Source organism: Caretta caretta, chromosome 1, assembly GCF_965140235.1.
Source record: "Caretta caretta isolate rCarCar2 chromosome 1, rCarCar1.hap1, whole genome shotgun sequence".
NCBI classification, from domain to species: Eukaryota; Metazoa; Chordata; order Testudines; family Cheloniidae; genus Caretta; species Caretta caretta.
Window position 1 is genome coordinate 316,406,176 of NC_134206.1, and position 14,501 is coordinate 316,420,676.

The 14,501-nt window shown below is 43.2% G+C and overlaps 1 protein-coding gene across 4 annotated transcripts in view; it reads left to right on the forward strand.

Annotated features, from left to right (window-relative positions):
• IL17REL (interleukin 17 receptor E like) overlaps nucleotides 1–10,730 on the forward strand; it is an 83,878-nt gene extending 73,148 nt beyond the window's left edge. For all 4 annotated transcript variants that reach the window (XM_048836830.2, XM_048836831.2, XM_048836834.2 and 1 more), the window contains 5 exons: nucleotides 3,194–3,259; nucleotides 4,357–4,414; nucleotides 6,005–6,121; nucleotides 8,725–8,779; nucleotides 9,554–10,730. In XM_048836830.2, coding sequence (XP_048692787.1) covers nucleotides 3,194–3,259; nucleotides 4,357–4,414; nucleotides 6,005–6,121; nucleotides 8,725–8,779; nucleotides 9,554–9,593 — 336 coding nt within the window. In that variant the 3' untranslated portion in view covers nucleotides 9,594–10,730. The remainder of the gene's footprint in view (nucleotides 1–3,193; nucleotides 3,260–4,356; nucleotides 4,415–6,004; nucleotides 6,122–8,724; nucleotides 8,780–9,553) is intronic.
• The last annotated feature ends 3,771 nt before the right edge of the window (nucleotides 10,731–14,501 follow it).

The window sequence follows — 14,501 nt, forward strand, 5'->3', positions numbered from 1 at the left end:
TTGATCCTCCAGTAGCCTCAGCATTGCATCCTGCCTCCTCTCATCATGCTGCTGCCACCTCTCCTGTTGCTCCAGCCATCTATCCTCTCGTGCATCCCTGCTGTCCTCATTCATTTTGTGCTTTCCTGGCCTCTGCCATTGTCTGCCTCCACTCATTCTGCTGGGCTCTTTCAGTTTGGGTGGACTGCATGAGCTCAGAACACTTCATCGCGAGTGCGTTTTTTTTCACCTTCTTATCTGTGCTAGCCTCTGGGACAGAGATGCTAGTCCCAGCGTTGAAACATTTGCAGCTGTGGGAGGAAAAAAGGGAGATTAAAATTGAAAAAGACACATTGGCCATTTAAAAGGAAGGGCTGATGTTTTCGGGTTAATGTGCAGCACAAACACAACTACTCCCCCCCCCAATTCTCTGAGATGATCGCTTCACCCCTCCCCCGACCCCGTGGCTAACAGCAGGGATGATTTCTTTTCAGCCACAGGCAAACAGCCAAACAGGAACGGCCACCTCTGAATGTTCCCTGAATAAAACTCCCCTATTTCAACTAGGTGACTATGAATGATATCACTCTCCTGAGGATAACACAGAGAGATAAAGAACGGATGTTGCTTGAATGCCAGCAAACACCGGGACCACATGCTGCCATGCTTTCTTATGCAATGATTCCAGACTACATGCTACTGGCCTGGTGTGGTAAAGTGTCCTACCGTGGAGGACGCAATAAGGCTGTCCTCCCCAGAAACCTTTTGCAAAGGCTTTGGGAGTACCTCCAGGACAGCTTCATTGAGATGTCCCTGGAAGATTTCCGCCCCAACCCCAGACACATTAACAGACTTTTCCAGTAGCTGTGCTGGCCACGAATACATCCCAAGTCTTCAGGGCAAAGTAATCACTAACACGCTTGCTTTTAAACCGTGTATTATATTTATAAAGGTACACTCACCAGAGCTGCCTTCTCTGCCTTCAAGGTCTGGGAGCCCAGATTGGGAGGGGTATTGGATCTCGGGTGATAAACAGCTCCTGGCTGTCAGGGAGAATGGCTTCTCAGTGCACACCAGGCAAGCGATCTTCAACCTCCCCCTCATCTTCCTCATCCCCAAAATCCTCGTCCCTGTTGCGTGAGACTCCCCACCCTTGCAGGAGTTCATGTATAGGGGTGGGGCACCTACAGTGGTAGGGGCACCCCCTAGAATTGCATGTAGCTCATCCTAGAAGCAGCATGTCTGGGGCTCTGACCCCAAGCAGGCTTTTGCCTCTTGGGTTTTTTGGTAGGCTTGCCTAAGTTCCTTAAGTTTCACGTGGCACTGCTGTGGGTCCCTGTGATAGCCTCTGTCCTTCATGCCCTTGGAGATTTTTTTTTTTTTCAAATATTTTGGCATTTCATCTCTTGGAACAGAGTTCTGATAGCACGCAATCGTCTCCCCATACAGTGATCAGATCCAGTACTTCCCATTCGGTTCATGCCGGAGCTCTTTTGCAATTCTGGGACTCCATGGTCACCTTTGCTGATATCTGCACGGTCATCTGTGCTGATCAGCTTTCCACACTGGCCAAACAGGAAATGAAATTCAAAAGTTCGCAGGGGTTTTCCTGTCTACCTGGCCAGTGCATCCAAGTTCAGAGTGCTGTCCAGAGCGGTCACAATGGACCATTGTTGGATAGCTCCTGGAGTCCAATACAGTTTAATTGCGTCCACACTAACCCAAATTCAACCTGGCGATGTCTATTTCAGCGCTAATCCCCTCGTCGGATATTAGTCGATTTTAGGAGCCCATTAAGTTGACAAAAATGGCTTTGTTGTGTGGATGGGTGCAGGGTCAAAGCGATCTAATGCTGCTAAATTTGACCTAAACTCATAGTGTAGACCAGGGCTAAGTAGGATTGGATCCGAGCCAGATATTATTGTGAAACTGGACATATCAAACAGGGTGCCAGTCTGTTCAGAAATGTCCATTGTTTCCATTGTCCTGTGGTAGAGATTGACCTGGTCTCTTTAGTGACGATAGAATGGGAACTCGCGTAGATTACACATGGTTCCCTGCCCCAAGACCATGAGCAATTTCCACCAGGGTCTCATGATGACTTAACACTGAGCTATTGTTCTCATAAACAATTGTTCATAGCCTCAATATTAATGTATTCACAATAGTTTTGGGTTAAGGCCATATTTACCTAATTTATCCCTGTCGTCTTCAGGAGCTTTGTTGAGGAAAGAAAAGCAGTACAGGGCCCATAGTTCCAGAGAAATAGTCATTTTCCTTTTTGCGCACAAGCCACAAATAACTATTTTAAGCAGCAGAACAATTTTTTTAGGGTAACTTTACCATCAGGTGCAAGTTTTTTCATGAAGTTGATAGATTTCCACTCCATACAGCTAAATTCAGTGCCTTGCACAATGACAGGTTTCAGAGTAGTAGCCGTGTTAGTCTGTATTTGCAAAAAGAAAAGGAGTACTTGTGGCACCTTAGAGACTAACCAATTTATTTGAGCATAAGCTCAAATAAGCTTTCGTGATGAAGTGAGCTGTAGCTCACGAAAGCTTATGCTCAAATAAATTGGTTAGTCTCTAAGGTGCCACAAGTCTTCCTTTTTTTTTTGCGAATACAGACTAACACGGTTGCTACTCTGAAATTTACTATCAGGGTAATCCTTTCTCAGAACACAGCCTGAGTAGCTGGCTGTGGGATGGGGAGATCTGCAGCACACAGGGCTCTCCCCTCTGGCCCAGCTAGGCCATGGAGTACAAGTAGAAGCCTTCGATGGCTTCTGCCATAGCCTCCCATCTTTAGCAACCTCCACAACTGGCATCCTCCCCTTCTGGGAGTGTGGGGGAAATGGAAAGTGGATCATTACCCAGTCTCCCTTCCTGGTCCACCCCCCAATCCACCTTATGCACTTCGACACAGTGCTGTGCTCCATAATGTGCTGGGATATGGGCCCTCTTCATGGGTTCCTCAAATCCTGCACCTCCTGAACCAAACTGGCTGCACTGTGCTCACGGCGTTCCGTACCCCCGAGGGAGGGAAGTCCTTAAAAGGAAAAGAACCTTCAATAATGAAAACAATCTGCCACATATTTTAAGGTAGTTAAATACATAACATTACTGACAAAAGAGCCAAAGAGCTGGAGGGAGACTATGCATTTTGGTTGCCCACAAGCTCTGAAGTTAACAGCTTTCCACTTTGTTTTCATCAGGGTGACTCTCAGCCCACATCTGTCAATATTTCAGGTGAAATATGTGGCTCAGAAGTTTGCATTCAGGTAGGTCTGCTGATTTGTAGATATACTCTGCACTAAATAAACAAGCTGGCATGGAAATAAGAAACTGTGGGCAGTGTCGCAGCTGCCTCCTCCCATCCAAATCTGACCATGACCCACTTGTAGGTTGCAAAGAGCATTATTAATAGTTTGAATGTGCTGCTGTTGTCCCTTGCTGAGCTTGTATTAATTATTTAAGGTCCATTCTTGATCTCTTATTTTTGTAGATGGCAACAGTGGAATATTAAGGGCTATTAAATTAACCCCTCCATCTATAAAACCTCTTATGATGAAAAGATTGGAGTCAGAAGGGCAGAGGGAAGTAACAAATGTATTAACATTTTCTAAAAAACAAGTCTAAGGACTTTAGCGCATTCAGGCATATGTATACAATATTAAACAAGGAGACATGCAGCATACTAAGTGTACTGATACATATTTAAATGACTATTATTGAAACAGAGCTGGGCAAATAATATGCAAAAATGCCAGCACATATCTGTAGAACTGAGTTTTACTAACAGATATGTTCATAGAAAATGAATTTAAAACTCCAAGGTCTGATTCCACCTGGAAAGTGAGTGTTACATTTGTTTTTTATGAGTATTTTCACCAGAAACTTAGAACTATTTTTATTATTGTATAGCACCCAAAAGTATGCTAGGCACACTGGAAAACAAAAATCACTTTTTTTAAAACTAAACATCCAGAGTCAGATGGGCTTGGAGGCATGGGGAGGTAGAAAGTTCTTCTGGTGCTCTTCTTCTGGCAGCTGGCCTGGAAGGCTGTTGTCACTTTCTGTCTTTAGTCAGAAAGTGAAAGTGACAAGGGCCATCTAGAAAGGCAACTAGGGAACCCTTATTTTCCATCAGAAAATCATTCCAGCAGAAAATTCCCTGGTAGCTACATCTTCTGTAACTGTGAAAGTGACTAAGAGTGACACAAGTATAAGCTAAACCATTAAACAGATGTTTGTTTGTTTTTTAAATCTGCATTCATTTCAGTAAACTAACAAGGCAATGTTTATTTTGCCAAAACAAATGATCATAAACAATATTGTTGAGAGGGATATAACCATTTTTTTCTTTCTTTTATAAAAGGTGGGGAGGACAGATGTAGATTATTCTGTTCCACTACAGATCTGCGATATCCAATGCAGTAAGTACTAATAATGTGTCACATGAAAGATTGAGATAGAAGATGAGATGGGTTTGACAGCAGAATTAGGGTCTCCTGGGACTGACACAACAATCCCCATCCTTCTGGGCTGCAGATTTCAGAGTCAAATCCTGATCTCTTTACTCCGTAAGTAAAGGAGGAAGGGTGACATTGTGACTAAGACACGGAACTGGAACTCAGTAAACCTTCAAGGGTAAATTCCCAGCACTGCCACAGACTTTCTGTGTGACTCTGGGCAAGTCATTTAATCCCTCTGTGACTCAGTTCCCCATTTGTACAAAGGGGATAATAGCACTTCCCTACCTCATGGAGGTATTGCAAGGATAAATTAATTAATGGTTTGAAAAGTTCTCAGATACAATGATGGGCTCAACTGTGTTTAAGTTTAAGTCCTAGCAATAAGCAATAGTGAGGTCAGATCAGGGCTCACAGCAGGGATAGCCCTGAGACAGGGATTTTGGATCTAAGGCACAATAGGAGAAGCGCTGAACTGAGAACTCTAGGTGCAGTCAAGCTGGGAAGAAGACTCCAATTGCACTTGGTCATCTTATTGTTCAGTTGCTGTAATAAATCAAATCAAATCACAGGAAGGGAGTGAGGGTTGAGACCATACATGGTCTATGGAGTGTTAAAAGCAGATGCGAAAATCACCTGCTCATAAGGCCCTTTGAAAAACATAGCTTTAGAGATATAATTCCTAGTACACATTTTGGTTGTACCATAAAAGCTCTTCACAGTTCACTTTAAGAAGCCTGGCTCTAAAAACGTTGGGGCCTATAATTGTATCCTGGTGGCAGAGCTCTGAGGGAGTGCTTGTATGGGACTTGGTAACTCATTTTCTTTGAAAAATACAATACCGCATGAAGTCAAATACTTAAACACATTCATCACTACAGTTGAGGTTATCAGGATATAACTTTCCAGGACATGATAAAAGCATATAAAATAATGAAAGGTTAGAAAAGGTGGACTGGGAGATTCTGCTCTGTCTTTTATAACATAAGAACAAGGAGACATTTAATTAAATTGAAAGGTAGGAAATTAAAAACTGATAAAAGGAAATATTCTCCCCCATAATGTGACTAAACTGTGGAACTCCTTGCCATAGGAAGTTTTTTGGACAAAGGACTCAACAAGATTAAAAAAAGGCATTGGACACATATATGAATATTGAGAATATCCAGTTATAATTAAAGCTAATTAAAATTTTGTAGAGGGACTACAAAACCTCATGCTTTAGGTTTTAAGGCTAAGCCAATCTCTAACTATTAGAGATCAAGATAAGATCTAATGTGTCATGCAGATTATCCCACATTTGCCTACTGCAATGTTCACATACCTTCCTCTGAAGCAACTGAAACTGTCTACTTCAGAGGCAAGATACTGGACTTGATGGACCTCACTGTGATCCAGTATGGGTGCCTAGTTCCAGCTATTTGTTTGGAGGCTAAAAGAAATGCACTTTGTGGTCTGCAGCAAGTGTTATGTTTTTAGTGAATAGAGTCACTATTTAGAAATTATTTATTCTCAGATGTGCATTTTCCATAACAACAAATACATTTTTCCCAGCATTATCTTCCGAGAGTCAAGAAGATGATGAAAACTCCATAAGGATCATGTCCCTGACAGCAATAATTTTAATCCTGGTGACAATGATGGCTCTCCTTGGACATAAAATTTTAACAGGTACATAATCAAGGGAATGTTAATTGGAGAATCAGTCCATATTTTCTTGACAATCTGGAATATAGATTTAAAAACAAATGGACATTAATGGTATATAGTGGAAAAATAGTTAAAAATCCTTCCCTAGCCTCCAGAATGAAGCTTTCCTCATTATCCATGCCCAGATGCCCCACCTGATCATTCACACAGTACCCTGGACTCCTGCCCCAGATAAAACCCTGGGAGAAGAGGCATGTTTTGTAGCATCTGCTGAGGGTCTCTAGATCTGGGCTCTGGTGAACTAAGGGAGAGGAAGTTAATGCCAAAGCTCAGGGCCTGCAACTGACAATGTCCTCTTGCTAATCCCTTTCTTCTTAAACAAGGGGACTGCTTGCTGAAGTCTCTGCGATGGTCATGGGTGCCAGGGTATTGCACAGAGAGAGAGGCAGTCTCTCAAGCAGCTAGCTTAAACAAAACTTGCTCCCAAGTATGTACCAAGAAGTTTATGTCTGCAAAACATCAGGACAATTAGACTTCATTTACTCCCAGCCAGATTCTGGAATCCTTAATCACCTTGAATAGTGCCTTACTCCAAGAGTTGACCTATTGATTTCAATGGTACTATTTGTGAAGCAAGGTGCTAATCAGCATTTTATTATTTATTATGGTAGTGCCTAGGGATCAACCAAAATTAGGCCCCATTGTGCTAGGCACAGTACAAATATGGTGTAATAGACAATCCCTTCCCTAAAGAACTTGTAGTCTAAGGCAATGTCTACACGTAAAAACTTAGTGGCACAGCTGTACCGATACAGCTGTGCTGCTGTAAGGCTTGGTCTACACTGGGGGGGAGGGAGGGATTGATCTAAGATATGCAACTTCAGCTATGAGAATAGCATAGCTGAATCTTAGATCGACTTAGAATCACTTACTTTGCGTCCTCGCGGCGTGGATCAATGGCCGCCGCTCCCCCATCAACTCTGCTTCCACCTCTCGCCCTGGTGGAGTTCTGGAGTCGATGGCAGAGCGATCAGGGATTGATTTATCGCATCTACACTAGACACGATAAATCGATCCCCGATAGATCGATCACTACACGCTGATCCGGCGGGTAGTGTAGACGTGACCTAAGAGTGCTCGTGCAGAGAGCTCTCCCATTGATATAATAAAACCAGCTTAATGAGTGGTGGGAGAGCATCTCCTGCCAACATAACGCTGTGCACATGAGCACTTATGCCGGCAAAACATGTCGCTCAGGGGTGTGTGTGTGTGTTTTCCACACCCCTGAGTGACAAAGTTTTGCTGACATAAGTGCTTGGGTAGACATGGCCTAACTAGATAAGACAGGCAAAGAGTGGGGGAAAGGGAAATAGCATACACAGAGTAATCAGTGTGATGGCCTGCAAATATCCTGTTAATTCCATAATCTCTCTCTCTCTCTCTCTCTCATGGGTGGGGGATGGGGCTTAGTTGGAGGGGATTAGCCAAACAGCACAACAAGGGAAGGGAGAGGGAACAGTGAAGAGAAGAGGTGACTGAGGGGGACAGGGCAGTAAAGACCTTGAGGAGAGAGAGAAGTGTGTGAGGGGAAGGGGAGGAATGAGGCAGAGGTGAGGAGACTGGGAGAGAGCAGGATGGGGTTGGAGAAAACAGCCAGTCAATACAGGGCAGAGAAAGTGGAGTAAAAACTGTAGAAAATACTCTGAGCATGAGTTTAGGTATCAAAATCTGGCCCTCAGCATTCATACTTCATCTCACGTTTTTTTTACTGGGTAAGAGTAGGATTTGTCCTACATTGTAACCGAGGTTTTCATGCAGAGGGTGGCTGTTGTAATGATCAGTATAAGTACTGTTGGAGCTATGTAAGGGGTGCAAAACCATACAAAGAGATAAAAAACTTTAGTCAAAGTAGATACTTCAAACTCCCCCATTAACACTGCGCTTTCTCGCTGGTAACAGTCAGCGGCCATGCTATTTTTCAGTTGTGACTCATGGTGCTAGAATGACTATCCGACCCTTTCCCAATCAGATCACTGTGCAAATATTTGTAAATGATTTTTCCTGGTTTGCTGTGGCATGGGATTGAGAAGAAAAGATCATCTTTATAGTTTTATACCAGATATATTGCATGTCTTTACAATGAAATTATCATGTACATCTGTAAAAGCATCATCCAGCAGCAGTCCTCTCAAAATGGTTTTAATGTTTCCACTCTATTTTTCTGCCAGAAATTCAGCATCCAATAATTACAAAACCCTTATATCAGAGGTAAAATTAGTTCATGCTCATGAAGGTTAATCTATTTCCAAATTCAAGGCAAGGTGTCCAACTGGCATATTTAATACATTATATTTTTTTCATCAGACATTGAAATTTGTATTCAGCATGACTTTCCCTCTGAAGCAACAGAGCTTAAGGAACTGGGTAGTCAGACCCTCATTTTTAAAAGCATTGCCTAAGACACAAGGCTTCTCTAATTTATACATTCTTTTCCATTTGACCGCTGTTTGCTTTCCCCTCTGCAATTTAAGGGATATGAATATTTCCAATCAGCTACTGCAAAAATAAATGTATGAATTAAAGTGAAAATAAAATGGCATCTTACATTATGATTTATTTCTCAGTTTTTCACAGAAAGAAACATGAAGGCAGAAGTCCAGCACAGATCATAAGGCAGAGGTAGTCAGCTATTCTCTTCAGTGTACAGCATGTCAGTTTTTTAATGTTCGTGAGAGATGTGGGATTGACAGTCCTGAAGAAGCCTTGGTAAAACCCTCTGTCCACAAAGCAGAGGCAATGGCTTTGTAATATCTGTACTGGAGTTAGTATTGTAGATCCCATTATACCTGGAAGTGGTCCCGATATTTCTCTGTCATTGATAAAACTCTTGCCCCTGCTGGAAGCACATGTTTCTCTTTGGGTTCCTGCCTGCACCTCATGATGTCAGAACTGACTGGGTACCATTGCAGGGAAAGGAAAGAATAAATGAATAAAGGAAGAGAAAGAGGGGAAAGTAGACTTCTCCATAATAAGAGTAGAAGGAAGCTCTGGACCCTCCCCCAGAAGAGGTGAGATGAACAGAGATAGAGAGCACCTCAAGCTCTCAAACTGAAAAGGCCCAGCCCAAAGAGGGAGGCAAAGGAGGGCAGGGGGAGAGAGGGAAACAGTCAGGGAAGAGGAAAAAAATATACTTTAAGCTTGATGTGGAGGGATCATTGCTCAGCTGAGAGGGTGCCCCCATTCTCACACCATGCCAATCGCTGCCTTTCCAGAAGGAAAACTATGCCACTTAGCATGAAGTGTAATAATTTCTTTCTTTTGGACACCTGTGCACTCAAGCAGCCAAGTCCCTGAGTTGCTGAGAAGGGCTTAGAACTGTATAAATCCTAATGCTATACTGTTGCAATAGACTGTTCCAAATGAGGGGAAATGCCAATCTCCTGTCCTGTTTAGTTTCTCCACTAGAGCGAAGAGTACCTCTTCCTTGCATTGATGATGGTGGCTGGTGAATTTAGCAGAACTCTTTCAAGATCCTCAGCGTCCTTCTCAATATCAGGTTGACTTTACATGTTACTTGCTCACATGAATAGTCCACTCTCATGCAAACCGACTTTGATAGGACTATTCACAAGTGTAAAAGGCTTTACAAGTGCAGAGTGTAACATTTTACATCTTCAGATGAGGGAGTATCAGTCTGTTTACCCACATGATCTAACCAACGTTTACTGTTCTTGAGATATAGGCAGAGAATCTGTCCCACATTTTCCTGTGAATTGAATGGTTTATTTAAGATGCCAGAAATGGGCAAGTTTTGCACTCTAGTTGCCGTATTATGGGTACTTCAAGAATTACACATTTCTAATCTTCCTTTTAGAACCATAAACCTAAATTACTAAGTTATGGAATGGAAGAGATTTCTTATCAATGTTAATACATTTACTTCCCTCTAGTGAACTGAACCGTAGCTTTCTTTATTTTCTAGAGCCTTTCTGATAACTTTAGAGCACTGTGGCAAATCTTGCCATAGACAGACCTGTATCCCTGAAATTCTTCTCAGGTCTATCTCATAACTGCATTCAGTATTTTATGTATTGTATTTCTTTGAGTCAAAGGCATTTTTCCTGTTTTCTTTTCTGGAAACAACTTTACAGCTTTGTTAAATAATTCCAAATTAAAATGACATTTCCTCTCTAGGGAACTAGATCCTCCTCCCATTAAGTTAATGGGAAAACCCCCATTGACTTCAAAGAGAAGCAGATCAGGCTTCTGGTTTCTTGGTTGTTTAAAACTTTTACATGAAATACAGTTCTTAAGAAAAGTATTTTGTCAAAATAATGAACTGAAGTGTTTGTCTTGTATTATAATGCTACTATTTATACTTGCAACTGAAAATAATACCACATACGATACAAAATGTTTAGTGTTTGTCATTTATTTCTTTTAAAACTCTCCAAACTCCTATCAAACATTGTTAATTCCTTTTGTGTAATAAGGAAGTGACATTAACAAAGACATGAACAATGTTGATGCCTGAAACCCATGTGGGATTGATTATGGGAGGTTGGGAGCAGGGGAGGGAAGGAGGGAGTGGAACAAGTGTTTGATCAATAAAATATATTTTCCATCTGCATGCCTTTTTGTTTTAGGATCCTCCAGGGGCAATTTAAAAAAGAAAAGAAAAAAGTGTGTCAATTGAAGACATGTTTGCCGAGCTGAAACATATGGTTCGCTAGGAGCCTGAGGGAGGAAAAAAAATTCTTGGCTTCTTTGATGTTAAAGCCTATTACACCAAATGTGCATTTTACTGAGATGGTAGGGAGGATTGGGGTTGGGGAAGGTCTGCCTTATGCAGGACTGGAGCTCAAGGAGCAGGGGGGCACAGATAGCCTCTCTAAACCCTCCAGTTAGCTGAAAGTGTGGAGCTTTGCACTATGAAATGGATTTATAATTGAAGCACTGGTTAATTTACATATCTCTTTCCCCCTATAACTGTATACACACTTCTATCAGAATCAATGCAGGACAGTGGAGATAAATACCCTCCTGATATTTTACAGTTCTTTGCTCATATTGGACCAAATCCTGGCTCCTCCCACTTCTCAGTGGTGTGTCACAATCTGGGTATATGGGTTAGTATTCTCTTCATCTGTCCCCAGCAGAGAACCCCTACCCAAAGCCAAAACCTGTTCACTAGGAAGGAAGGACTGGGTCCAATGTGCTTTGTTGCAATAACATCTTAGCCTACAATGTGACCCTGTCACCCTTCAAACTGAAATTGAATTGGGGTTTCTCACTATGAGTAAATGTGGTGGAATCTGGCCCCTGTGCTTGTGTAAAACTGCACTGAACTTAATGGAATTAAGATGGATTTACATGGGTGTAACTACAGAAAATGTAGCCTCCAATTACTAGTTTCTGAGAGGGAGAGTTGATGGCTATGCCTATAGTTAAGGTTGCCTGACACTTCCCAATTTATGACCCTGTTTTCATTTGCCTATAATTTTTTTCAAACTTTAACCATCCCTACTGTCAGGGATGTGCCTTTTGCTATCCCTATGAAAAGCTGCACAACATGGCCAAGCTATGAGCCTTTGGAAAACTCCACTTGGTACATGCTCACTAGAGATGTTAGAGTTTAGCAGCTAAATTCTTTGAAGAAGCTAAGCCATACTTCCCCTGCAATTGCTTCTCCCAGCAGCCAGGGGCTGCTGTGGCAGCAAGTACCGGAAGTGAGAGCAGGGAGGAGAAGGAGAAAGTGGAATTAGTTATGTAGGAATGCAGAGTAGTGAGAAATGAGGGCTTGGGGGAACAGGTTGCAAAAGTCAGAGGATGGGGAGGAGCAGAAGAGAAAGGGGATAGCAGCAAAGGAGGAAGGGGGAGAGGGAGTGGGAGCATTGAACAGGAGCAGAGAGGGATTCGGGCAGGAGCTGGAGGGGTGGGATAGGAATAGAAGGGGACAGAGGCAGGCGGGGGCTGCAGAGGCGGAAGGGTCTATAACCACTATAGAACACTGTCCTCCAGAACCTAGAATGGGACCCAGGAGTCCTCAGTCTCAGTTTTCCAGTATTTTTCACAGCTATTTCCTGGAAGTAGAGGAATGCTATGTCCCCACACCCTTTTAATAACTGGTCCACATAAAGGATAACAGTTTACTAATGCTGCCAGTTACAGCTGGTTTAGGAGACTTAACCAGATGACACTACGCAGCTCCTTACTGGCTAATAATGGCTAAAGCAAAATAAGAACTGGATCAAAACTACACCCTTTTCTAGAACTAATTCTGGTTGGGGACAGGAGTCCTGGCGGTGCCTTGCTACCACTCCAGCTGCTCCCATAGAATCATAGAATCATAGAATATAAGGGTTGGAAGGGACCCCAGAAGGTCATCTAGTCCAACCCCCTGCTCAAAGCAGGACCAATTCCCAGTTAAATCATCCCAGCCAGGGCTTTGTCAAGCCTGACCTTAAAAACCTCTAAGGAAGGAGATTCTACCACCTCCCTAGGTAACGCATTCCAGTGTTTCACCACCCTCATAGTGAAAAAGTTTTTCCTAATATCCAATCTAAACCTCCCCCACTGCAGCTTGAGACCATTACTCCTCGTTCTGTCATCTGATACCATTGAGAACAGTCTAGAGCCATCCTCTTTGGAACCCCCTTTCAGGTAGTTGAAAACAGCTATCAAATCCCCCCTCATTCTTCTCTTCTGCAGGCTAAACAATCCCAGCTCCCTCAGCCTCTCCTCATAACTCATGTGTTCCAGACCCCTAATCATTTTTGTTGCCCTTCGCTGGACTCTCTCCAATTTATCCACATCCTTCTTGAAGTGTGGGGCCCAAAACTGGACACAGTACTCCAGATGAGGCCTCACCCAGATCCTGCTATAGCCCCATCTGGGGTCAGGAATCTGCTCCTTAGAGTGATCATCCTCCTCCAGCTGCACGATTAACTATGCTTTGGTGAACTTTCCACTGCTCAACCCTCTCTTTCTGCGCAGGGTTACAATGTCCTTCTTAAGGAGATGGTGCCAGGCCATCACTCCGCTCTTCCCAAGTTGCTGTGGACTCACAGGCCTGTGTGCTCTCAGCTCCCCACGGTTTCCAGGGAGAACCCCTAGTGCGCCAGCCCTTCTCGAGGTCACCACCTCTTTGCCAGGGTCGAGCTGTAGATTCCTCTGCCCCTGGGACTGCTCACTACAATCCCCAGGGGAACCCTGTTACAGAATCCTGTGAGCAGCCTATCTTTGGGACACAAAGCTCACACAGCTTCCACCTTCCTGGGTCTGTGTTAAGAGGGAGGTTTATTCCTGTCTTCTGTAACTTTAAGGTTTTGCCCAGAGGGGGACTCTCTGTGTTTTGAATCTGAATACCCTGTAAAGTATTTTCCACCCTGATTTTACAGAGGTGATTTTTACCTTTCTTTTTTTAAAATAAAATCCTTTTAAGAACCTGACTGATTTTTCCATTGTTCCAAGATCCAGGGGTTTGGGTCTTTGATGATTTTTGTAACAAATTGGTTAGGATATTATTCTCAAGCCTCCCCAGGAAAGGGTGTGTGTAGGGCTTGGGGGGATGTTTTGGGGGAAAGACATCTCCAAGTGGTCTCTTTCCCTGTTCTTTATTTAAAATGCTTGGTGGTGGCAGCATATTGTTCAAGGACAAGGCAAAGTTTGTACCTTGGGGAAGTTTTTAACCTAAGCTGGTAAGAATAAGCTTAGGGGGTCCTTCATGCGAGTCTCCACATCTGTACCCTAGAGTTCAGAGTGGGGAAGGAACCCTGACAGCCTCTCTCAACCACCTTTGAAGATCTGCCAGTGAAATCCAGCAGTCTGTCTGCTAAACCCATTATTGCTTCTTTGCACTTAGAGGTCACTTTGGGGTTTCCCTAGTGAGTTGGGCCCCACAGTACCAATTGTGATGATGTGCCTAAAGCATATGAGATTTTTGTCCATGTGCGATTAGCAGTTTCAGCGAGAAAGGAAAGACTTCTTGCAATCTGGGGATTCCCAGAAGCTCATCATGCTGTTGAGGGTTCATCTCAAGGGCCTGCCCCAAAGAAGTCCTAGATTTAGGAAAAATCTACAGTAGCTGATTCTGCTACTTCTGGGGAAGAGCCTTCAGCCTTTTCCTGAACATCTCTCTCCTGAAGAATAGTTGTGGCTCCCCTTCTGCAAAGGCTTTGCTTCCACCACTGCGTGACAGGGAGTTCAGCCTAAAGTGATGGACTATTCAGGTTGCATTTAACTGAAGTATGAATTCTACGCACATTTGAAAAACCACACGAGGTGCCTGTCTGCTTCTTTCAATACCTAAATACCCTTGAAAATCTGGCCCTAGATGATTTGTCCAACATCATGCATGAAGTCTGAGGCAAAGCAGGGACCTGAACCTGTGTTACCCAAA